Source organism: Phoenix dactylifera, chromosome 10 (genome assembly GCF_051530095.1).
Source record: "Phoenix dactylifera cultivar Ajwa chromosome 10, Ajwa_hap1_PhDact_Kaust_v1.1, whole genome shotgun sequence".
NCBI classification, from domain to species: domain Eukaryota; kingdom Viridiplantae; phylum Streptophyta; class Magnoliopsida; order Arecales; family Arecaceae; genus Phoenix; species Phoenix dactylifera.
In genome coordinates, this window is record NC_143199.1 from 31,393,221 (window position 1) to 31,416,821 (window position 23,601).

The window sequence follows — 23,601 nt, forward strand, 5'->3', positions numbered from 1 at the left end:
TTTTCTCACTCTCACACTCCTCCAGAGTCCGTCCCCTTCTTTTCCTTTTTTTTTTTCCTTCCTCCCTCTTTAACGCGGCGACTTCTCCTCCCTATTCTGCGTCTCTTCTATTTATTTATTTATTTTTAATAGAAACACAATGTAATTAAAAATTTATTTGATTCATAATTCTTTTTTATTAAAAATTTTGTTAAAAAAAATTGATACTTATATATATAATATCTAAAAAATAATTTTTAATATTTAATTGATCATGAAAAAGTAGTATATAGAAGACCAACTTATCTACTTTCTTAGAATAGTTATATAAAATATCTATTATTTTCTCAATATCTTACTCTATTCATATCTAAAACTTAAAAATATTTTTTTTAAAAAAATTCTAATTTTCAGCTAGCAGAAATTGAAATTTTCTATATTTCATATGCTTTTTTTTCTTCATATAAAATATATAAATTTTATTTTTTATGAAAAAGCTACTATTTTTTATCTTTTATTTGAAAACTCCAATTCAAATATAATATATATTTTTTATTTTTTTAACTTGACTATACTTTGCACTTTTTTTTTCTGCAGTAACGTAAAAAGAGAGAGGAGTATTTCGTGATTGTCCACGGCTTCGTTTAAGCTCAAAATTGGTACATGGATCCAGATGGACATCCACTGATCAAATGGTCCACAAATCTATTAATATTATTATTAAGTATAAATTAGCAGTAAACTAAGTAAAGGAGTACAGCGAAGGAAAGGGATTCGCTAAGTCTAGAATCGGATCCGTGGAGCTTTCACGATTTCTTACTTCTTTCTGCACTCTAATTAATATAGTTTACTTTGATAAATTAGTGGGTTATACAGCAAAGCACGCAACGCGGAGAAAAGAGCAGAGATTCGCAAATCGTACGGTGGAGATTTGTCCAGCTAAATTCGCCAATAAATAAACCATCTTTAATTCGACGGTGAGCCTTTGGCGCCAGTCAAACGGACGGCTGATAGCAGAATTTATTATTATTATGGTGGATCCCCGGGTTGTTCCCTTCAACGATAGGGCACGGATTTCTGCTTATTTACAGGATGCCATGGACCCAATCCGGGCGAGCAATCCTGTGCGTCCGATTGGAGATTTATCTCTCGAGATTTATTGAAGTTAGGCAGGGTGTCGCTATCGTTGCTATAGCTCGTACGTCTTCAGATGGAGTCTAGACTTGGATTAGTGATGATTAAATAAATTTAGGCCGTCGAGTCTGGTCAACAAGTTTGGCAACCAAAATTCTTCAATCATGTTGATTCAAAACACATACCATCTCCTATTGTTTTAAAAGCTAGGAGAAGAGCAGGTGTAGTCAAAATTAGGTTGGGGGCAAAATCTAACCTAGATTGTGGATATCCGATATCAATAACTTTACCAACCCAACCAGTTGATACACAAATGCCTGATGGAAATATTGAAGATTGTCTATATAACTATATTGGGGTGGTTTGCTGATAAAAAAAGAGCAAGATGATTATCTAACATAAATACCCTACCCATTTTGGATCCTACATTTCCCTGATTTTGGACAAATTTATCATTTGTGAAGTGTCATTTTTACAAGTTGTTCATATTTTGGACACAGGCAATTCTAGGGGGCAAAATCCAACACTTGCATGAAATGTCTCTCTCATGGTTACATTAAAAGACAATGTGCAATGTTGTGATAAGAATGTTGACAAAAGGTGTACTTATTTTGTCAATTTTGGAAGGATTGGAACAGAAAATATTGGAGCTATGTGTACTGCAATTAAGGCCAGCTAGCAATTGCTTAAGTCATTGTTCTGATTTTGTACAATCAACATACCTGTTTAAAGGAAAGTTAAAAGATGAAGAATAGAATTAATTGAAATTTATATGAAAACGTTTTTGGGTGGCATAAACTGTAAGAGTGGATAGGTGAAGTTAATCACTTGATTAACTAATTATTGTATCTGAATTTCATTTAATTTTGTAACATATCAATAAAAATGTAAATATTTTCTTGTGTGAACTAGATGATGCCTCGGTTCTTTCAAAGCCTGTTCATAATTCAAGTCTTGGGTGATGCTAGTGCAAACCTAAGTATATAGGTTGAGTTATTTACTCAGATCGTGAGTCTTCCCTTCCTTTCTCTCAAAAATGGTATGTATTTTCTCACATTTGATCTAGTATATTTGCGTGCATGTGCAAGTAGCTAACATTTAATTTTTTTATGAAAATTTATATCATTTTTATGTCAATTGAAACAATTGTTTCTGTATGTTATCATGAATTATCTTGTTACAACAACATAATCACTATAAATAAAGCTGATTCTTGAGGTTAAGTTTGATCGAAGAAATTATCTAAATCAAACAGGGAGTCATGGCCAGCAAGTAGTACTAATCATATGGACTAAAGCTTAAGGGAGCCACTTTAATGGAGCTTTGCTAGGTGTAAAGCAGAGTGGTCAGCAGACGCCATTCTTTAGGTTATGAGTAGATTAACCATCCAAAGCTTTGATTACCATATAATTATCATATTTTGGCATCTCTCATGCTATTATGCAAGTTCGAGGCTGGAGAAAGCTAACCTAGAGGAAGTCAACAGGAGAAAAGGAAGTGGGCTTCCAAGACCACCTCTCTTTAATTTATTTTTCTTCTGGAGGTGGCCACTGCGGCGGAGATCGCTTAGTTCTTTGGACGCTGAGTTCTTATTTTAAAAACACAGAGAGCACTCAGAGCCCACTCAGAGCTTCCGTAAAAGTCCGACCCATGTGAGCTTCACTCATATATAATTTGGTGGCCTTGTCTTTCTCGTCTGTTTGGGTGTAGAAGCTTTTCCTACTTCTTTTTCTTTCTTCTTTGCATGCTATAATTAAGGAGCAGAATGGGGGTATTCAATGCACGAAGGCTGAAGAGGACTTGCATGGGACCCCATGAGACCTAATTAACTAAGGTATATGGATGGTGGGAGTGCTGGTACACCGTAGATTGTGCTGTCTTGTGGATGAATGCATGCGATTCCATGTCGATTACTATCGTGATCACCTACTTATGCGGAGGTGGCAGTTGCAGTCAACTGGACGACAAGTGTGTGTACCGAGCATCCACATGCATCTGCTATGAAGGTATCATTATCCACGTAAATTAATAACAATTTATACATTCTGGTTTAATTAAGTTTAGCATGACTCTGAATGGCTCGTACCGATTTTAGATTTTGGTTTTGAGGCTTCGAGCTAAATATTACTTAGTTATGCTTGTGAGGTGAAGTTTGATTTCAATATTTGATGGACATTAGCTAAAGTTTAAAATGATTGACTAAGTATTTATATTTATAAATTTTCTCGAAAGATGTACATATGCTTGCTAAATGACTGAAATTCTTCCGACATTTTAGCAAAATATAAAAAAAAAAAACAGAATAAAATACTGTCACCAAAATCCTGCTTGAACGAATCACTATGAATTCAGGCATTAAGATATATATTAAATTTTTTCTTTTTTCAAAAAGAATATATATATGCATTTCATTAAAATGCAACTACTGAATGAAATAGCTAATCCTTTGTCACCGTACAATGGTCGGTATTAGTTGTAAACATATGCCTATGAGGCGTACTTATCTTCTATACTCTTTTTCCTTTCTCTCTGCCTCGATTCCACTGTCTGCTTTAATGCTCTCACAAGTCCCAATGTAGGCAAAACTCCTCCGTTTCTTTGAGAAAAATCATGTACAAGACATTCTCCTCCTAATATCGATCCCTAACGGACGAGATCTTGCTTTTGTGCATCATTCTATCGTGGACAGTTTGTATCGAGTGCTTAAGCCTCATTTTGGTTGCGTAATTAGGTCAAGTAAGATTAGTGTTACTCTCATGCAATTTCAACTACAAAGAGAGATGAAGTGATTTAATTTAACAATCAAGTCGACCAGATAATTGCTCCCTCAATTTCATGGCCGTTTCCCATCCTAACCTCCAAGTCCAGATACTTTGAATAGGCTAATTATACCATCTTCTTTAAATTGACCAAGATTTATTAATTGGAAACCTATCAGGTCCAGGTGCCGACTCCAATCCTTGTAGTGGCTCGTGACATCACTAATAAAACTAATCCACTTGTGCGGTGGGAATCCTAGTAGAGGAACTCATTCAGCATCTCCAACGGTTTCTTGTACTGCTCCCAAGGTAAACTAATTTCTTTAGCGAGGAGTTTAGATGGTCATAGTTGATGGTTCGGCTGCACCCGTTCACATGGCTCAATTCGTGGGTACTTTGCAGAATAAATTACTAATCCCAATCAAATTTTGGAGTTTCTTTTGCCATCATCGATGTCTAATCTCAGTTGGATCAGGAGACCACCTTGGCTTTTTACCCCATAGCATCATCACTCCTCGAATGACTTTATCTAATAGCCTCCATAGCCTACATATATGCCATGTCGTCGATAAATGCACCCACGTTATGCCATGGTAGTATTATTCAATGCTGATTAAAGGTGTATATATATGGAACATCTGATCAACTAGGAAGGCAAAAAGAGAAGTCTTCTATTGCATCTTCCAAACTGGAAGTTGGGGTTAATGAGTAAACCATGGATTTGGGATTCATTATGCTTCTTTCTCTTTAAAAGATTCTTGGCTTCTTGCTCTTTAATTACCTGCAAACACCCTGAATAACACAAAACTAGTTAAAATTTCCAGCACATAAGATGAAACCTATAGCCTTGCAGAAATAGCCCAAGAAAAGTACTTGAGACAAACTTATAGACTAAGCCTAAGTGATAACTAGAAGTAGAGAAACAGGATTAGTTTAATATGTCAATCATGATCATTTGAAGGGTTTTAGGAGTTGCTTTTGGTGAGGCATCAATAGATGTGATTAGGGTTCCCTAGGGTTGGCCAGTTAGGAGGTGATTAGGGTTTGACCTCAGCCCCTTAATGACAAAAAACGTGCTAAGAGTTGATTGATGGCTGATTATTGCTACTCCAGTGGAGTTGGTCTCCATGTGTGCCTTCTGGGGTTATAGGGGCCACCGAGTGCACACCTTTAAAGGGCCTTCGGAGGCTTTTTGTCCCCTGCACGTGAGCTGTTCGTTTATTCTCCTGTTCTCTTTCTCATCTTCCCCTCCCTTTAATCCTCTTATCTGTACGTAGAATTCCATTTACCAGGGTATATATATAGGCCTTATACGTGGAGACGTACGTGAGACAGGGTAAAAGCATTCTAATCCCATGCACCATTCAAATCCCTCACCATTCCTCCTATTATTCCAGCTTCACGTATGCTTTTTGGTTTGGAGGGGGTGGAAGGATGTCATTGCCATCCTGAATCAAATCCCTCACTATATATCCCTCCTATATATTATTCCAAGTTCGTGCAATCTTTTTATTAGCCATCCTGAAATCATTTCTTCCTAAAGAAATGGATCCTGAAAACTCCAAAAAAAATCATTGGTGTAAGTTAAGGATTAAAATAAAAAAGAAAAAAGTTGGAAGCTTTCGTTTGGCTGGAAGAGACGTAGGAACTACCAAATAAAAGGTGACTTAGGTTCCACGTCCTAAAGAGGGAGTTAAATATGTAGATAGAAGTCCGAAGGTTCATGTGAAGGGTTTGTTCATTAGCGTCTCACCATGTTCTCTCGGAGCCCCGAGAGGAGGCTATTAATCCCCACCTTACTTCATCTTTGTTCATAGATTGCGATGGGTCACTCGACCTACCGAAGGAAATTTTTGTTGCCAGGGAAACCTACCAAAGGCACAGATCAGGTCCGTACGTGGCACTGTAAGGACTCCACCTTATCAATCTTTCTTCAGCAGCTGGTAGAATCCATCATGCAGTGATGCACTATTTGTTTCGTGAGTTAAAATTGGGTTCATCACGGTCCGAAGGACCACTCTTGTGCCAGTGCTTCTTGTCGACAGAAATAAGTGCAAACCCAGCCTCCTATTGAAGCCCTTCTTAATATGGAATTAAGGAGTTACCGTCAAGATGCGTCGTAGCTCAGGGCTCAGGAACTCGATGAGCTCAAGTCCATTTGAGGACTGGAAACAGGTCGCATGAAAGTTTCAAATGCCAATGAAAACTTCAAGTTGCGTGGGAGAGAGGCTTGGCCATCTCCAATGCATTATTATCTGAGTACTCGAACCGATGTCACCCTGCAACACAGTACCATATATTTTGTTTTCAGCAAGGAGATGGTACGTAGTTCAACTATATGTTTTACTTTCTGAAATGCCATAGAGACTAGGGTGACGAGCCAAACCTCACGGTTAAAAGGCTATTATAATAGTATAACAACTATTCTTTCGATCAGTAACGTAGGCTTATAATTTTACAAATGAACTTTTTTTTTTCATTTTGTAAATAGGATTCAGATTTCCTGATTCGCAGCCCTCTCCTCAACACTTGCTCTTCAGAGAGATTATTTTTGGATGTGAATGATGGTATTCGCATCATATTTTTTCCATAAAAAACATTAATTTTTGTTTGTATATTACTTTTTGTGAGAGATATTTTTATATCAATTATTTACTAGTTTTTCCATTTATCATGGAGGACACAGCTTACAAGATAGATAGGATGGATGCGCGATGATTGAGAGGAGAAGCAGTGCATGCATGTAAGCAAGCCGGCCCGCAAGAGGTTGCTTTCCAAATCCATGCAGGCCGGCTTGCAGTGCATGCAAGCCGGCCCGCATGGAGAGCGACAGGAGGAAGAAGGAGGACAAGAGGTTGCTTTCCAAATCCACAGGCAGAACAATGAAAATTCTCTTGCGAAGCCGGGCGGTGGGATTGGGTGGCTTGCCTTACGTGCTCTTTAAAGCAGCAACACGCTACATCGCCTTCTTTGTGGTCCGGCATTCGGATGGAGTGATTTGGATCAGAGTCGAAGATATATCCCACCCTCTGTATCATTTTCTTTCTTTTGATTTAGCAAATTGTACTCATGTGATAACTATATGAATGCCGTTTTTAGCCAAAAAAAAAAAAAGCAACACCACTTAGGTCTGAAGAAAAAGATCCACCCTTAATTCCCCCTCATCTCCTCAGTGCTCATCTTTCTCCTCTAAATCTCTGCAGCCTTCCTGGTGGGGGAATTGAATGCTGCCGTGGTGGGGGTCCTCGTCGTGTCGCACCAGTCTTTGGTTCGGGTGTCTCCTCTACAATTTCTTCTCTGGACCATATGTTTGCTCTGCTCCATGAAGCCTCCAAGAGCCCAGGTGCCTCCAATGCCGTCCGGATTCATGCAGAAGCCACCTTACGTATGGGTCCAGGATGGCCCATCCAAGTTCTAACCTGGCTAAGCTCAGTCCTTGGGAAGATTTTTATCTGTCATCATGGCCCAAGCCCAAGGCTAGCAACTTCATCAATCACGGGACAGGAGTCTCATTTCATCTTTTTTTTTTTCATTAAATTTCTTCTTTTCAGATCATTTGTGGTTAATTCTACGTTTGAACTATGAAGATTGGGCTCTCGGTGGGCCCAGTTAGACTAAAGTCGGCCTACCACTAGGTGGGTCGACCGGACGGGTGCGTCCGTTTAGTCCCACATTGAGAAAGTAAAATATATTTCCTTAACCCTTATTGCAAAGATGGAGACGTTGTGGCGTCTCTTCGGAGACATCCGATAAAATTGGAACGATACAGAGAAGATTAGCATGGCCCCTGCGCAAGGATGACACGCATAAATCGAGAAATGGTCCAAATTTTTTTTTCCCCAAATTTCCGATTGCTATCCTGGCGGGCGTCTTCCTCTCCACGTCCTTTCAATGCCCTTCGTTTTTTTTCTACCTATGGTTGGGGATTTCGGCTTCTTCCTCTCCACGCCCTTCTAATTTGTTTCGGGTCCCCCCTCGATTTCTTGGTTTATCAGATTAAATCCGGCCATGGCGGGACACTGGGCATGGTTGGGGATTTCGTCTTCGTCTTCCGTACCCTCCTACAAGGTAGGCAATCCTTGCCCTAGTGGGACCAAGTGAAACCCTAGATTTTTTTTTTTACTGCGGTTCTTTTTCCTTTTTCATTTGATTTTGGCCTATTGGGAAAAATATACACCTGTTTCTGTATCCTTGAAGGAGGAGTGATTGCATCTATCTGGGTTTCAAGCCTTTGTCCCCAAAGTATATTGAATTATTGCAAACATGATTCCCTTGCTTCCAGTACTACAGCATATACCTACACTGCTTATTTATTTTATGCTTAAAGATTCTATCTGGCAAGAAGAAGCTTATCTGCAGGGTTGCTACTTTATATGCAGTGTGGTTGGCGAATCTCTTGTTTGACTTTTGCAGCTCACTCTGTCATATGCTGTAAGAAGTGTTTTCGTTCGTATTTGTGCACTTGTTCTTGTTTTTGCAATATTATGTTTTAGTGGTTGATACTCCAAAACTGTTGTCAGATGCCTTTGTTCCATTGCTTGAGCTATGGTGTAATGACATCTTATAGAAGCAGTTTACTGAGAATTCTCTGTTTCTGAACTGCTGATAAATTTAACTAAATAACTTTAATGGTGGAAAATAATCGGCAGTATAGCAGCCATCAAGCAACCAAATTGGTGATAAATATATTAGCGACCGTTGTCGCAAATTTGAGATGTGAGGGTCAATTTGGCTAGTGAGGATATCTGTAATTTAGAATGAATCTTAGGAGAAAGACATGGAGATGCTAGAGAATCTTTTTTGAAAAAAAAAATTTAAAACAGATTAAAACTAATCTCTGAACACAACTGAAAGAATAAACTTCGAGGAATGCAGGCGAGGTTCAAAATGATGCATGATTGTCAACAATTCAGAAGTATACCTTATTGTCATTTCAATTCAGAAGAAAACGATCGTTACAGAATGAATTTATAATTTAAATTTTTCAGTGAGTTAGCTGACCAAGGCACCAATTTGGGCTACAAAATCCACTATAACGATAACCAAGAGGCCCAATCACATGTAACTTCTTGGCTGCGTGGATGGCTGGATGCTGTATAAGACACTTCAGAAGTTGCATGGCTAATTTTTACAAGTTTTTTGTCATCTTAGGAAAGTAGAGTGGATGTAAATGAAATAATCAATATTTTAAGTACCATGAATTTCTTCGACTTTCTCAGTATTTGCAGGGGATCATCTCAAGAGCGGCGATCATCACTAATGCATTAATTTTCTCGTCTTGCTCAATTTCCTCTTTTTAATGATTTTTTATGCCGTTTCTGTTTAGGCACTTACAACTCATGTCCTTTCTCAGCCTTTGTGTTCTATCATGAGCCTAGAATTCATGTGCTTCATTTTATGTTCTGACCTTTCATGAGTATTATATGGATGCTTTGTGAATACTACAATATTTCTTTCTGGTTTCCCATGTCAGGTTTTGCAGCTAGATACTTAGATGTTGATTGAGATTAGAGGAACAGAACAGTGTTCTCCAACCAGATTATTGTAGTTATGAAGTTCATAACAATATATGCTTGCTTCCTGAAAAAGGCAGGAATAAATCTGGGAGAGCGAAAAGTCTGAAAATCAGAGATTAAGCAATTCGAATCCATGAGTTTTTGCTTAAAAAGAGTTTGCAGTCTTAAGAACCATCCTGTTCATTTGCTTAGATTGTGAGATTTTGTAAAAGTATAAATCTCAAAGGAATCTAAATTACTTATCCAGCATCGAGGTCGATTCAGAGCTTTCTGCCTCATGAATGATGGAAAAATTAAAACCAGCATTCAGGGCATTACCTCTGCTGGCTCATCTCTGTTATTCGGTCTCCAGGCTAGGTAGCTTCAGCTTAAACATCAATGGGGGGATCAACGAGCAGCAAACCTTACCAAACTTAAACCTTCATGTTACAAATGATTAATTGGATTGGCTGCTTCCACATTCAAACTTCTATGTTGGTCTCTTTGACTGTAACGAACAAGAGCCGATCTCGCACAATATGGTAGTAAGGTCTTTGCTTCATGTTACGTTTTTAGTTTATTGTAAAGCTTTGCTTTTATTGTCTCAAGAAGAAAATTACCCTAGGCAACTTGTTTTTATTGTTGAGCCTTATGGAGCCGACCTTGAGTCGAGCTGGATCAAATTTTGGCTCGGCTTGAAATTATTTTTGAGTCTATTTTTGCTAGTACAAGCTTCGTTTGTTTAGCTTCAAATCGAGCTTGATTTAAGCTCAAACTGCTCTGTTCATTTTGACCCCCACTATATATGTATCATGGAAAACTGGCTGAGTAGAATCCAGGAATACTGTTGTACCCCAGTATTTTTCCAGCATCATTTTTTTCCTTTTTTTTATTGGGTAGCATTTTAAAATTTGCATGGTTATGCTACTATACTTATAATAAAAAAAAAAGCCTAAATAAATTGCAATTTCTGGCTCATTTCGGCAGAGCATAAGACCCATGTTCTATTATGGCGAGCAGAGTAATCTAGAAACTAATTGCACATCGAAGAGTCCTCGAAGAATAATTCTGAATCTTGTGGAAAAAGAGTTGAAATTCAGAGAACTGTGTTTGGATGAGTTTCAGGCAGCAAGATGGGAGTTGTTTCAAATAACTATTCCTCATTAGATTTATGATGTCATGAATGATCAGAATACTTGATGGATTCTTCATAGCAGCAGCGGCCTTCAATCATCGGCTTATGGTTGGTCCACAGGTGGTATTTTTGTGCGAGGAATCAATGTACAATTTCTTACTGCATAATAGATCACTGCAAATAAAGTTACTTGTGTTTCTTATGTGAATCCGAGTCATTTGGCATTGAAGAGATAAAGCTTGCTGTCCATGTCCCTAGCATGGTAGGCCCTGACATCTAGCTCTTGAAAGCTATCTCTTCTGAAAATGTTTTTGTTTCTTGCAGATGAACAAGAGGACATATCCTGAGGCAAGATTTCCCCCAACAAATGGATTCTTAGTCGGCAGCACAAACTGTTCTGTAAGTCATGATGAAACTCCATTTACCCATGAAAATCCCACCTATTTCAGTCTGTATTCATTCAGAAGAAACTATTTTTGCTTGGCCCAAGCTAGGATCTTGCAGAATATTATGGGCTAGCCATGGCTAGCTTGGACCAGGCCATGCTTCTGCACCGGCCTAGCCTTGCCACTCAACGATGCACGAGTGACCTCCAAATTGATGGTAAAAGAATATATCGGTGCATTATTAATAATAAATTGGATTAAGGATTGTTTAGTTTACTGCTAGGAGAGGAAGCTTATGTTGGCTTACCATCGGGCAGTGATTTGTGCAGCTTGTGGGTGATTCTTGTGAAGGCTGCATAGCATCCTAGTTGTGGTATGTTCGAGTTGCAATCAAAACACAGAATCTGGACTATTTTGTTTGAACAGAATCAATACCAAGTGCGCCTGCCGACGATTATTGTACATTGCCATGGTAATTATATATTATCGTAGCTAATTGAGCTTGTTAGCTTGTCTATATTTGATCCGGTTATTTTATAATTAACCTTCACTTATCTAGCCCTAGCCCAAATCCAAGGGTTGTCCCCAAGCCTGTTCTAGACCAGGCGCGACCTACGGAGTAGCCTGACTCGGACAAGCCCAGTCGGTCCCTATATGTGGTTGGGGTCCGATAGGTGTTAGGGTGATACTAAAATCTGGATGGTCTTAAGAACAGGCATGTTAAGCTCTCCCATGGCAACTTTGGCTATTGATCTTAATCACTCCATCTTTAGTTCATCATTAAAGGCTCTTCGACCAGACCATTGGCGAAAAGGAGTCGTTGTCACTACCGGGGTGGTAGCACGGTTGGAACGGAGCTAAGATTCTAACGGAGTGGCCTAGGTTCGAAACGTGCGGGTATCGATTAAATGTGGAGATCGGATATCTCTTGCATGGTTTGTCCGGTGGAGTTACTATCTAGTTTGTCGATACTTAGGTAGTGCTGGTGTGACGTACTCACACGTGAAAGGGATTACTACGTTGATGGGATTTTTTTGTAGGTGGAAAGGTGTGAGGAAAACTTGTCTGTTTGTATCGAACATTCTTCAGCGAAAAGAGAGCTCGGTGGGGGTTGCTACATGGATGTTCTTTTTATTTTTATTTTTTTTTTTTCAGAAAAAAAAAACAATAAAGTCGTAGTCTAATACTGGGATCTAGTAGGTGCATGTAACATGGTTTATTGGCACTGAGAAATGCAATGGAGCTTGTCTGTCAAGTCACCATTTTATGGTGCTACTGTTTCTTAGTTTTTCCCCTTCTCTGGCTCTGTTTCTCTCTCTTGAGTCTTGGTGAAGCTTTCTGGATTAGTCAAGTAGTGCCATGAGAGCAGAAAATAAACAACAGAAATGGAGAAATATACAATTGTTTTGAGTTGACAGCATCTGTGGGTGGGGCTACTGGCAACGTCCAATCTTCATGGGAAAATGGGAATCCAACACTGCGCCTGCATTAGTTTTCCCACTCTGCGCGGGTTTCTCAGAAGTTTTAATCGAATGGGAAGTCGATAGGTGGATGGACGGGATGGGACAAAGCTCTCTCTCTCTCTCTCTCTCTCTCTCTGTCTCTGTCTTTCTACCACTGCCTTTGTTTCACAGCCTGGCCCTTCCCGAGGCAAACGCGAGTACTGACATCACCTCGCAAAAGCAATCTCTCTCGACCAACTTCATATCTTCTGTGATGCTGACGCTCCCTCCGACGTGCCACTGTATTTGGTGACCCAAGTGCATTAGTTGTTCTGCTGCCTATGACCATTAGCAGCAGCAACATGTTCTTGGAGTCAGGAGGCAACCAATCTTTTTTTAAATCTCCCATTCATTTGAATGGGGTCTGGTGATTTCCGGCTTGGATTTCTATATAAAAGTTGTTGTCATATATATAAAAAAACTATTTTAGTGACTGGATAGGATTCATCTTAGACGTTTGCATGGTTTTGGGAGGAGAGGGGCATGATCCGGGCATGGGTTCTGATTCTTATAATTTTTCTTGAAGTGCCAAAAGACTGAATGATGAGAAAAACTATGCCCAGAAAAAAATTGTGAAATTATGTATAGGGAGGCTTGCGATCCAAGCACACGGTTCTTTATTCTAAAATGTGACTCAATTACTTCTATATATATATATGCTCATGTGGCCCCGTATTCTCTAGTTCTTAACGTCAATCATTTAGTCTCTGGCATTGTTTACTGATCGTTGGATACCATCAAACTGCATACGGCCATTTATTTATACAACAGACAAGAACACTTCTTCAGTTGCTTATTTTTTTTTCACCGTGGCAGATAGGAGGTTGTTTAATGAATATATATACTAGTCTTTACAGATAAAATAATCTATTCTTATTTTTCTATATGCACGTACATTTATAAATAAATTACAAAAAGTTTTTAGGATTAATAATAAGTTACACTTACACCTAAAAATTTGAAAAATATACTTCTACGGCTTATTTTTATCCAATAATTTAATCCATAATTTAGTAGAATATTAGTTAAATTATTAACTTATAATGCTAGATGTTACAAATCATTAGTTGCAAGGATAAAAAACATAAACTTTAGAAAATTTTTTGTAATTTATTCTATATTTTAAGTAGAGTAGTTAATTGAGTAAGCAACTTTATAGATTTCTAAATGCCTTGCCAAGAGATACATGCGATATCTATTGTCAAGGGAGGAAGAAGAAGAAAAAAAGAAGGGATATTCGTGTGATATTTGGATCATGGATGGGAGAATATCTAAATGAGCAGGCAGAAGGTAATTGAAGCCAGAGTCCCCAAAGTTCAGACACATTAACTTGCAAGGTACCACCGGGCTGGCATCAATGTATGATAACTCTCTCCACCGAATGGTTTTGTGGTGGGCAATGTCCATGTGTTGGTTTTCTTTTTCTTGTTTTTTTTTCCGGGCATTGCAGCCTGCAAATTTTCTTCTCTGATCTGCCACCCACAAAGTGCAAAAGGAACAAAAGAGAACCGAATGCTTAGTGTAGATTCGTTGCTCACAGAGTCAATGCAAGTGACGACACTAATATTTTAATGAAGCTATGTGGCTCTTTTTGTGGTTGATGGACATGGGTCTTATTTATTTTATATTGGTGGCCATGCTTGTTTTGTTAAAGATTCCATGATAGTGTCTAGGTAGCAAGTGGGGTAGCTCTATCCCATCAACACAATTCACCTTTTTTTTTATATGGTGATCTTTGTATGTGATGCGGACTTGGCCTTAATTTATTATTATTTAGTACAACAGTCTCTCACACATGATAGGTGTCGATGCGATCAATAAAATTAGAAAAATAAAATTAGCGAAAAAAAAGAGCAGACACATGATTTTTCTTGAATAAATTTCAGAAGTGATGAGCTGCGTAGAAAGCAATCCAGTTAGTAGTACTGTTTGTCTTGCGATAAATATTTATTATTTTTTAAAATATAGTACGTAACAAGAAACTTGTTAAACCTTTTAGAGAAAAAAAAAAGAAAAAAAAAGAGCGCATGCACAGACCATATGGTTATCAACTAATGTAGAAAAATGCTAATGCCTTCGATTGGTAGTTGTTATTAAAGAATTCAAGACTTGTGTTTTGGGTGGCTAAGCCTCCCTTCATCTCAAACAAACCAAAAAAAGGGGGGGGGGGGGGGGGGGGGGGGGAAGAAAAATTCTCTATAAGGACAATGCTTTAATTTTCAATCTGTGTAAAATTCTGCTTGTGGCAATATTAAGTTCACTGGCTTTGTTTTTGTAGAAATTTAGATGGTGGATTTTGTATTGCCTTACCACTAACTACTCTAGGTTTTTTTTTTTTCCTTTTGTTATTTAGGAGGAGGTCTCAGTTTCTCCCTAGCTAGCTAGCCCCATTTTGATGGAAGAAGAATTGGATGATGAGTGCTGGAATTCTGTTCCTATGATTGTAGGGTAAATTAATTTCGGATAATCTATACATGAACAATCAACAGTTTCCATAAATCTCTTTTTTTTTTCTACCTTACAATAAAAAACATTATCAATATTTACAAATTTCTTTAATGATAACCAAGTTTTCTGATTACATACATATTGGCATGTTTGCAACGCTCATACTTTACGGACAATTAACTTGCATGACAAATCGTTTTGATAATCTCTCTTTTCTTTATCATCTTCTTCTCTTTTTTTTTCCTTTTCTACAACTCAGGACCTCATCCAAAAGTGGCTAATCAGAAGGTATTTTTTGGGTTCCTTAGTCCTGTATAAATACCCAAGATCTCCTCGATGAATAATCGATGTGGGACTAAGCACACTCCTGCACAGATTCTCACATGCTCCTCATCAGACTAAAAGTTCAAATCCATTTAAATCTAATCACAAGCACCATGATGGGCTTGTAGTTAGCCTTCGTTAACTTGTGCTGGAGTGTCTTTTTGTCCACATAAGCTAGGGCCGAGTTCGCTCTGATATTATGTGTCACAACCCAGAATCTCACCCAAAATAACTAATTGGAAGGTATTTTTTGGGTTCCTTAGTTCTGTATAAATACCCAAGATCTCCTCAGCGAATAACTGATGTGGGACTAAACATATGCCCATACGGATCCTCACACAACAATAGTTCATCTACTGGACTCTTGAGGTGCCTTCCTCTCATACTTCTTTATTGCATGAAGACCATCAAAGCTAAGAGCTTCTTTTCTCTTTTCTAGACTCAAGGGGAATGGATGGCGGCCAGCAGACCTGAAGTCCCAACTTCAAATCTTAGTTGAACTGATTTAATGATGGTTCTCATATGAAATGCTTACCTTGAGTTGGTTTCTTTTAGAAGGTATGATTCAATGATGACTTCAGGGGGATGAATTGGCACGGCTAGGTCTACATTCCACTTAATAGTTGTAGCTATTGCTATTTTAAGTGCTTCTTTAGATGTTCTTTTTGCAGGAACAAGTGTTTAAGCAGATGAATATATAGTAATTATGGAAAGCTTATTATCTGATCAGCCAAGACAGCAGTCAAGAATGTCATTGGCTAGCAGTTAAAAACAGAACTCTTAAACAATGTAATGGTTCATAAGATTCCAATCCGCCACCCCACCACCGCCTTCTTTATAGTACAGAGAAGTAAACGGGGGAAGATCCATGGTTCTCTTTCTCCCTGGCTTCCTTTGTTTAATTTGACGAGCGTCTTTGCCTCCCTGTCCTCAATAATAGATGAACTCTAAAGTTCTTTAGAACCAGTTGTATGTACCCATGCATATTTAATTGGTCGATATCTCAGCTGATATATCAATATAGCATTGCTTGGACTTTGGCATTTATAGTAATAATATCACCCATCGAATATTATTTTTTTTTTTGTCATTATCAAATTTACTTCATGATATCAGCTGATATCTGAAGATCTTGACCAATTATCAGAATTCCCAGGAGTAGCTTGATCCAATATTTGAAGTTGCAACCTCATTGATCGTATAAACTGCTTGGTGGAAAAATGATATAGATTTGTCGTTTGGACCTTTTAATTGCTAATGGTTGGTTACAGTTCCATTCTCTTTGTTCGCACGTCTCAGATGCAAGAAAGTTTTGTCTAAAGTGGAGATGAAGGAATCCAGTTAGCTTTCGTGCATAGTATGTTAAAAGAGAGTAGTTCGAGCTTGGTCTAAATGGAGAAGCCAAGGTATTCAGCAATTCAACACTACAAGAAAAGCATGTTTTTTCGATTACAAGAAGCCGATGCTAGGTAGAAGCATCGGCAATTTTGGCTCCAACATCAAAATTTCAGGCATGGAGAGTAGACGACACTATAGAGTATCGCCGGAGTCAACCGGGCTTAAGACGATGCTTATAAGCAACGACGGAGGCCTCAACCTAAGATGACGCTTATAAGCATCATCGAAGGCCATCCCCCACGTATTGGCCTAGCCTAAGATAAAGCTTATAAGCGTCGTCGGAGGCCTAGACCTAAGACGACTCTTACGATGCTTATAAGCGTCATCGGAGGCCACATGCCTCCTTAACCCAGCCCAATCAACTTGAAGGCTTCATTTCTAAGCCCTAGCCCCCTTTTCCTCCTCTCTGGCGCCCATCTACCGACCCGATGCCCCAATCGATCTCCTCCTCCCTTCTCTCTAGCGCCGACCGACCGACCCTCAAACCTTGATCGAGTTTCGCCTCCGTCCGAGAATCTTCTCCTTCTCCCTCCTCTCCAGCACCAACCGACCAGCCCTCAAGCCTCGATCGAGATTCGCGTCCGCCTGAGAATCTTCTCCTCCTCCCTCCTCTCTAGCGTCGACCGATCGGTCTGAAGCCCCGATCGATCGAGGTCCGCCTCTGCCCAAGGTATTGCACTATGCATCATCTTATAATTTGTGCCACCATTTGAGCTCTTGACTCATACTACAAAATCTGATTTAGAATGTAGTTAGATTTTTCATTGATGTATTCCAAAAGAATTGAGTTTCTTGGGGTGTTAGAAGATCTGATTAAGGGTGATTAAATTGTAAGCTGATCTCTACTTGAATGGAATTGCTTTTGAGCCTTTGATTTGATTAGGGGTAATTAGGGGTGATTACATGTTAGCATCGGTGGACTCCAAAATGGACCGGCGCTTATAAGCGTCCGCCTATTTTCGCTTTCTACCGACACTTGTTAGCATTGTTGGACTCCAAAATGGGCCGACGCATATAAGCATCGGCATAGCTATAGTTTATACCGACGCTTTTTGAAAGCGTCAACAGAAAAAATTTTCATCTCCACCTGTCCGACGCTTGTGCGACGCTTTTGGAAGCATCGGCACAAAAATTATCGACACTTATAAGCATTAGTACAAACTCTAAAAAGCGCTGAAGAAGGCTATTTTTATTTTTTATTTTTATTTTTTGTAATGCAACTAATCTTATTCATCCATCCAATCTTCGCATAGCTGAATTTTTAATACTGGTGCCTTTCCTTTTGTGGCTATAATACTCACCACCAACTACTTCGTCTCAGACATGATTTTCCACCTTGTACAGGATGTGAACCAATGCAACAGTGGATTGACATGGTGAAAGATGGCTTTACTTGACAGGGACTCAAATCATTTTTTCAGCAACTAATGGCCTTCTCAGAATGGAATTAATTAACGCGACCACTCACTTTTGCAATTTCTTAATCATCGAAGCAACAACTAATGGCTGCGACGTTGCTTGATGTGCTCTACCAAGTTGGTATGCGTCGCTCTACCCTTGTTGGCAAGGCAGCACTCTCTGTCGAGCAGGCATTTAGGGCGAAAAGCAGACCTGTTTGGTGTCCAAACCAACCTGGACGATTACTTTATTGGAGTCAGAAACACGAGACAAACCAATGAAGAGAGTGAGAATGAATTGCTTCCAGTGACTCAGTTGTATGCTCCATTTGCTTCATGTACTTGCTCTTGCATGGGTCAATGCTGAGCATCGAACGTCCATCATATCCTGCTGGTTGTTGAGGTAATCACCAAATCCCTTGACATAGAAGGCAACATGCAGGCAACAAGAAAGAGACTTGATTGGAGGTTTCAATGGTCGTTGCCATTGTTTTAGAAGAGTACCTTATTTTCTTTTGTTCTTGATGATCTAGTTAATGCAAAATTTGGACACCGTTGGCAGTCATTTGTCGAAGGGACTATTTTTCTTTCATGCATGAGGTTGTTTGGAAGTTGGGATGTCCATTCATGCTGCTGTAACTTGATATTGGGAGGAATATTATCGTCACAACTAATCTTCAAAATCCTTCCATTCAAAAATAACGGAGGCGACTTAGATACCAACCCAGTATGTCTGATTGATATGTTATGTGGGGTCCTTCGGCTATCTCAGCAGGTCACGAAACATAGAAGTTTGAAAGTTTCAGTTAAAAAAAAAAAGAAGAGGAAAAACATAGAAGTTGAAAGTATATGAAACAGGGGCATAATCTAGTTGATTGCAGTTAGGTGATACATTTTCTTATTCTTTTTATTCGATGAGGAAATAGGTGATGCTTTTGTTTAAACGATGATTAATTTAATTCTTCGATAAAAGCATTATACTGTTAGGATACGAGTTATCTTCAATAGAAAGCAGCATAAAATAGATAATATCAGCTAGAGTTTGAGAGTTTGTTCTACGTACGTGCATCATGCATATTCTAATGAACCCATGCAGCAGTCATCATAAATCTGAAAGTTCACCGACACTACATCTGATCAAGAAGTAAACTTTGTTTTATGCTTTGCACCATGCACTAGATGATGGTAGTGTTTTTCCACTGCATCTTTCTTGTGTAGAACTCGTGAGGCTCTTTATTTCTTTCCTTTTGTTATGTTTGGTAGATATTGCTGTGTCTTTCAGTCTCGGTGGAATCTTTTATAGATTATGGTGTGTATATATATATATATATACATATATATATACTATAATCTTGGGCCCTAGTGCAGGCTTCTTGTTTGTTATTTTCATCTGGTAAATAAAGATGGGAGGAAACCAACCTTTTTTTGTTCTTTAAATAAATAGATTAACTAACTTAAGAAAAACTACTTTTGCGCTGAATGCGTCTTAATTAGAAGGGACCTCTAGCCTATACTAGGCTGTAAACCCTGCAAATTCCTAACAATTATGTTTGCTGCAATTACTCGAAAATTTTGAGTCACTTCAACATGATGCAAACCCATTACTTGTACGAAGCATTAAATTCCTTGTTTTTTTTTTTTTTGGGAGTTGGTATCTATGTGATTTAGCTGATGTTTGAGATGGATATGAATCCTCTTCTAGCGTGACCCTGTTAGTCCAGCGGTACAAAACTAACTCAATGTGGTCATTTTTATACGGTGTCAATCTAGTTTACATGCTCGGGACACAAACAAAAGCCTTGTAAGGAGGTGTATAGAGACATTAATATACAACTCTCTCGTTTGTCATCAGGGTGCATGTGGCTGGGGACAGAATAAGGTGGGTCTCAAAGGCTACATTCTAGTATCGCACATAGGCTGAGGTTCGAAAGATGTCACAATATCCAAAGGCCCCACTTCCATCCACCTTTACCCACTCGTGATATTACCCATGCCTTTTGGTTCTGGGGATATGAAGTAAAGGGAGAATAAAACTGGGGGAAGCAGAGGCTTAGGTAGATGGAGGCCCTCCGGAAGTGTAGGCACTCCTACATTTATACATGATGGCAAGCCTTACGAGGCTAAAAGACGGAGAGAGCCGCAGCCAGCAGAGGAAGGAAGTGTGATTAATTGAAACCAGCTGACAGGCTATCCTTTGACTTCTTTTAACATTTCCGTCTCCTTTCTTTCCTTATATACCTCTGCAATCTCTCTCTCTCTAAGCCACAGCCAGTGTCTCCTTCCGAGAGCTTATCACAAGCCAGAAGGCGAAAGGGGGGAGTGGAGGAGCCACAGGGCTTCGCATCTGAGAGACATGGGGAGGGCTCCATGCTGCGACAAAGCCATTGTGAAGAAAGGTCCTTGGTCTCCAGAGGAAGATAGACAGCTCAAGGAGTATATGGAGAAGTATGGCACTGGTGGCAATTGGATTGCTCTCCCTCACAAAGCTGGTAAGACCTTGGACTTTCTCTCTTTGATCCAGTTTTTTCCATCTTTAAGTAGGTGGGTGGAGAGAGAGAGAGAGAGAGAGAGAGAGAGAGAGGTCTCTTGCTCCAATTTTCTTCTTCTTTTTTTGTTTTCTGTTTACAGGGGTATTATTTGGTTGGTTTTTTGAGCAGGTTTGAACAGATGTGGCAAGAGCTGCAGGTTGAGATGGCTCAACTATCTGAGACCCAACATTAAGCATGGGGACTTCACTGATGATGAGGACAGGATAATCTGCAACCTTTATGCTACCATTGGAAGCAGGTGAAGTAATTTTATATATCTTCCATAAATATCTCGCTGCTTGCTCTTCTGTCTCTTTTTTTCTCATCTATCCTTCCTTGGCTATGACTCGAAACAAAGTAAAATGAGACAAAACAAAAGGAACCCCGACCCTTGTGTATTTTTAGCAAAGTTTGCATGGAAGAAAAGGATCTTCTAAATTTAGGCATATCCTGCATGCATGCCGATGTATCATTCTCATCACTAGCTACTCAATTAAAGTCTATCGCAAAAGGATAGTTTCCTTTCCCAAAAGACTAGTGGTGGTTCTTATGGACCAAAATTCCTTTGCTTTTCCTCTCTCGAGTACAGGTGGTCCATCATCGCTTCCCAGCTGCCAGGAAGGACAGATAATGATATCAAGAACTACTGGAACTCCAAACTGAAGAAGAAGCTTTTGGGGTTTCCACCATCCCAAAGAAAAACCCATCAACAGCTGCAGAAGCAGCCGCAGCAGCAGCAGCAGCAGCAATTCTTCCCATATCCTCCTGAGATCAGGACTGGTTCATTCTCATCGCCACCAAGCCTTGAAGGCATGCAAATCTCCCAATATCTCCCGACCCCTATGTCGGCCACCACTTTCTCCTCCCCTCTCCCACAAGGTTCCACGCATCAATGTCAAGTGAAGGACAGTAGCAGCCTCCTCATCTTTGGGAGTGAGCAGAGCTGCAGCTCCTCTGATGGGAGTTGCACTCAGATCAGCTATGGGAGTAATGTCGTCGACTATGAGCTTTGTAATGGTGGGCAACAGATGCGATCTCTTGAGAGCTTTCTCTGTGGTGGGATGGAGGAAACCCAGAAACTATTTCTTGGCGATGGTGAGGCCTCATTGGAGTACAATATTGAGGAGATTAAGCCATTGGTTGGCCCAAACAGCTGGTGCAACAGCCTCTTTGGGGATGATCTAAGCAGTGCAACAACTAAGGACATCAGCTTCAAACCCCCGGGCAAGGCCATGTACTACTATTGACTGCTGTAACTACAAGAATTTTTTTTCTTTGGAGGTAAGGCTGTGTGTTCTGATGGAAGACTTTGACGGTACATAGGCTAAAGCGAGTGTTGGCTTTCTTGTATGCAGTTCCTCTTTTGTGACATGATGTTTGTGTGTGCGAGTGTGGTGAAATCCCCTTGGGCTTAGCATTCAAGAATATCATATGCCTTGCAGTGTTTCAGTCATCAGTGGCAGTGGTTGTACCTCGTGAGGTCATCATTGTGAGATTCAAAACCAAACACTCATGTCTTTCTTTCCTTCCTTTTTTCCCTATCTTTGCCAACCTTTATCCCTTTTTCTTTTTTGAACCCAATCAGAACTAGATTGGTATGGAGACTTGAGACTTTGGACTTGGTGAAAGTTTAGGGGCTTGGGATTGCATCGGAGGCATCCCAATGTCGTTTAAAATACAAAGTTTTAGATCTCGCATGGATTGTTGTAATGTAATAATAACGCTGACGCTTTGGTTTTGAACTGAGATTCTCACTGCAGCTCCTTCAACATACGAGGTGATGCTCAGTTATCAATTGTAATCCCAATAAAAGCAAACAAAGAGGGATGTCAGGTTAACCTTTTTTTTCTCCAATTTTTGTTGGTGGGGGAGGGGGTTGGGGGGGCACTTCGTTCCAAAACAAAAGAAGATAGAAACAGCCACAAACTGAAACCTGTAAATGGTTCTCAGCAGCAAGTAAGGAGGACAGCTGCAGCGGAAGAGATTGATGGAGACCAAAACCTCATATAAAAAGGCAAGATATGGGGTTGGCCAAGCTGTTCTACTGCCCTTGCCACCGTTGGATTGGTGCAGGTGCATCTCACGGTGTGTAGCTGCTAAGTATAGGTGATCCTAATTCTGTACCAAAGATCCCATCAGAAAGAGAGAGAGAGAGAGAGGAAATCAAAATCTATTATTTTATTGCAGCAGATGCATTGGTGTCCCACCCCACTCTGGTTAAAAGCAGAAAGAGTATGCCAGGGTTACCAAATTGTAAGACCTAAGGTTTTTGTTGGAGCAATGAGGGATAAGTCAAGCTTCATGGATGTTTTTTTTATCCTAATCTTCTAAATTTCAATTTGTTACATGGCCAAATAGCTGCTTTGGTTCTTTTTGACTGTCCCCTCATGGTTGAGATGTTTGGATTGTCTTGATTAATAATATAAAATACAGAAATGAAGCAAAGAAGCTGATGATTTGATGAAGTAATTGGAAATATAACAAAAAAATGGAAGTATATTTCCGTTGAGTCAAATGCTTGGTAGTTCTATTTTGGTAAATCTTGATTGCCACAAGGCTTTCAAGGACTACGTTGGACCTCAATGCATTGCATTACTACTTGGAGATGCATGAGAAAAACTTTGATAAAAATTCCAGTGAGAACCAAGAAATCACAAGGAAGCCTTTGAAAATAAACTCCAATCTGATCCACTGGTCCATCTATGTTGAACAAAATGGCTGCAAAAACCCCTTCTCTCTCTCTCTTCAAGTACTACTACACAAAAGTGACATCTAAACATTACTTGTGTTGGTTGTACTCGCGCTAGATTAACATGAGCGACCGTTTTACCAAAAAAAAAAAACATTACTTGCTACATCAACCAAGGTAATGCATTTCTGTAAAATTTGATAAGATATTTCGATATAATTATATGTGATAGACTATGGATTGCAAGAAAAAGAAAATGTGGGATAGGCTGCAGTAAGTTAAAATTGCCAAGGACTAAGCATTTACTTCTTAAAGTTAGTCGCTGCAAGCCCCTTAAACAGAACAATATTCCAGCTATATGTATAACGATGAGAAACCTTTTGAAGTGCAAAGGCACTCTTTTTTAATTATAACATAGTGAGACATC

At 39.4% G+C, this 23,601-nt stretch overlaps 1 protein-coding gene, 1 long non-coding RNA gene and 1 other non-coding gene across 5 annotated transcripts; all 3 read left to right on the forward strand.

Moving 5' to 3' along the window:
* The first annotated feature begins 7,452 nt into the window (after positions 1 to 7,452).
* On the forward strand, positions 7,453 to 11,384 carry LOC120104383 (uncharacterized). 3 transcript variants are annotated; one of them, XR_005506792.3, is made up of 3 exons: positions 7,574 to 7,940; positions 10,827 to 11,105; positions 11,218 to 11,384. It is a non-coding gene; the product is annotated as an uncharacterized LOC120104383 (long non-coding RNA). The 3 variants fall into 3 exon arrangements; XR_016396720.1 differs by having other exon boundaries at positions 7,575 to 7,940; positions 10,827 to 10,901; positions 10,997 to 11,384; XR_015969505.2 differs by having other exon boundaries at positions 7,453 to 7,940; positions 10,827 to 11,384.
* On the forward strand, positions 7,603 to 7,705 carry LOC113462715 (U6 spliceosomal RNA). Its single transcript, XR_003385698.4, has one exon. It is a non-coding gene; the product is annotated as a U6 spliceosomal RNA (small nuclear RNA).
* Positions 11,385 to 19,843: 8,459 nt separating the features above from the next.
* LOC103707032 (uncharacterized) lies at positions 19,844 to 22,840 on the forward strand. Its single transcript, XM_039115335.3, has 3 exons — positions 19,844 to 20,446; positions 20,615 to 20,744; positions 21,075 to 22,840. Exons 1-3 carry the CDS (start codon positions 20,311 to 20,313, stop codon positions 21,730 to 21,732), a joined length of 924 nt encoding a protein of 307 aa, XP_038971263.2. The 5' UTR covers positions 19,844 to 20,310; the 3' UTR covers positions 21,733 to 22,840.
* Positions 22,841 to 23,601: the final 761 nt, after the last annotated feature.

Excerpts from the sequence above, each read along its gene's own strand:
- LOC103707032 (XM_039115335.3), top strand. The coding sequence starts at position 20,311 with ATGGGGAGGGCTCCATGCTGCGACAAAGCCATTGTGAAGAAAGGTCCT. Across the intron at positions 20,447-20,614 it reads TGCTCTCCCTCACAAAGCTG|GTTTGAACAGATGTGGCAAG; the intron begins GTAAGACCTTGG and ends TTTTTTGAGCAG. Across the intron at positions 20,745-21,074 it reads TATGCTACCATTGGAAGCAG|GTGGTCCATCATCGCTTCCC; the intron begins GTGAAGTAATTT and ends TCTCGAGTACAG.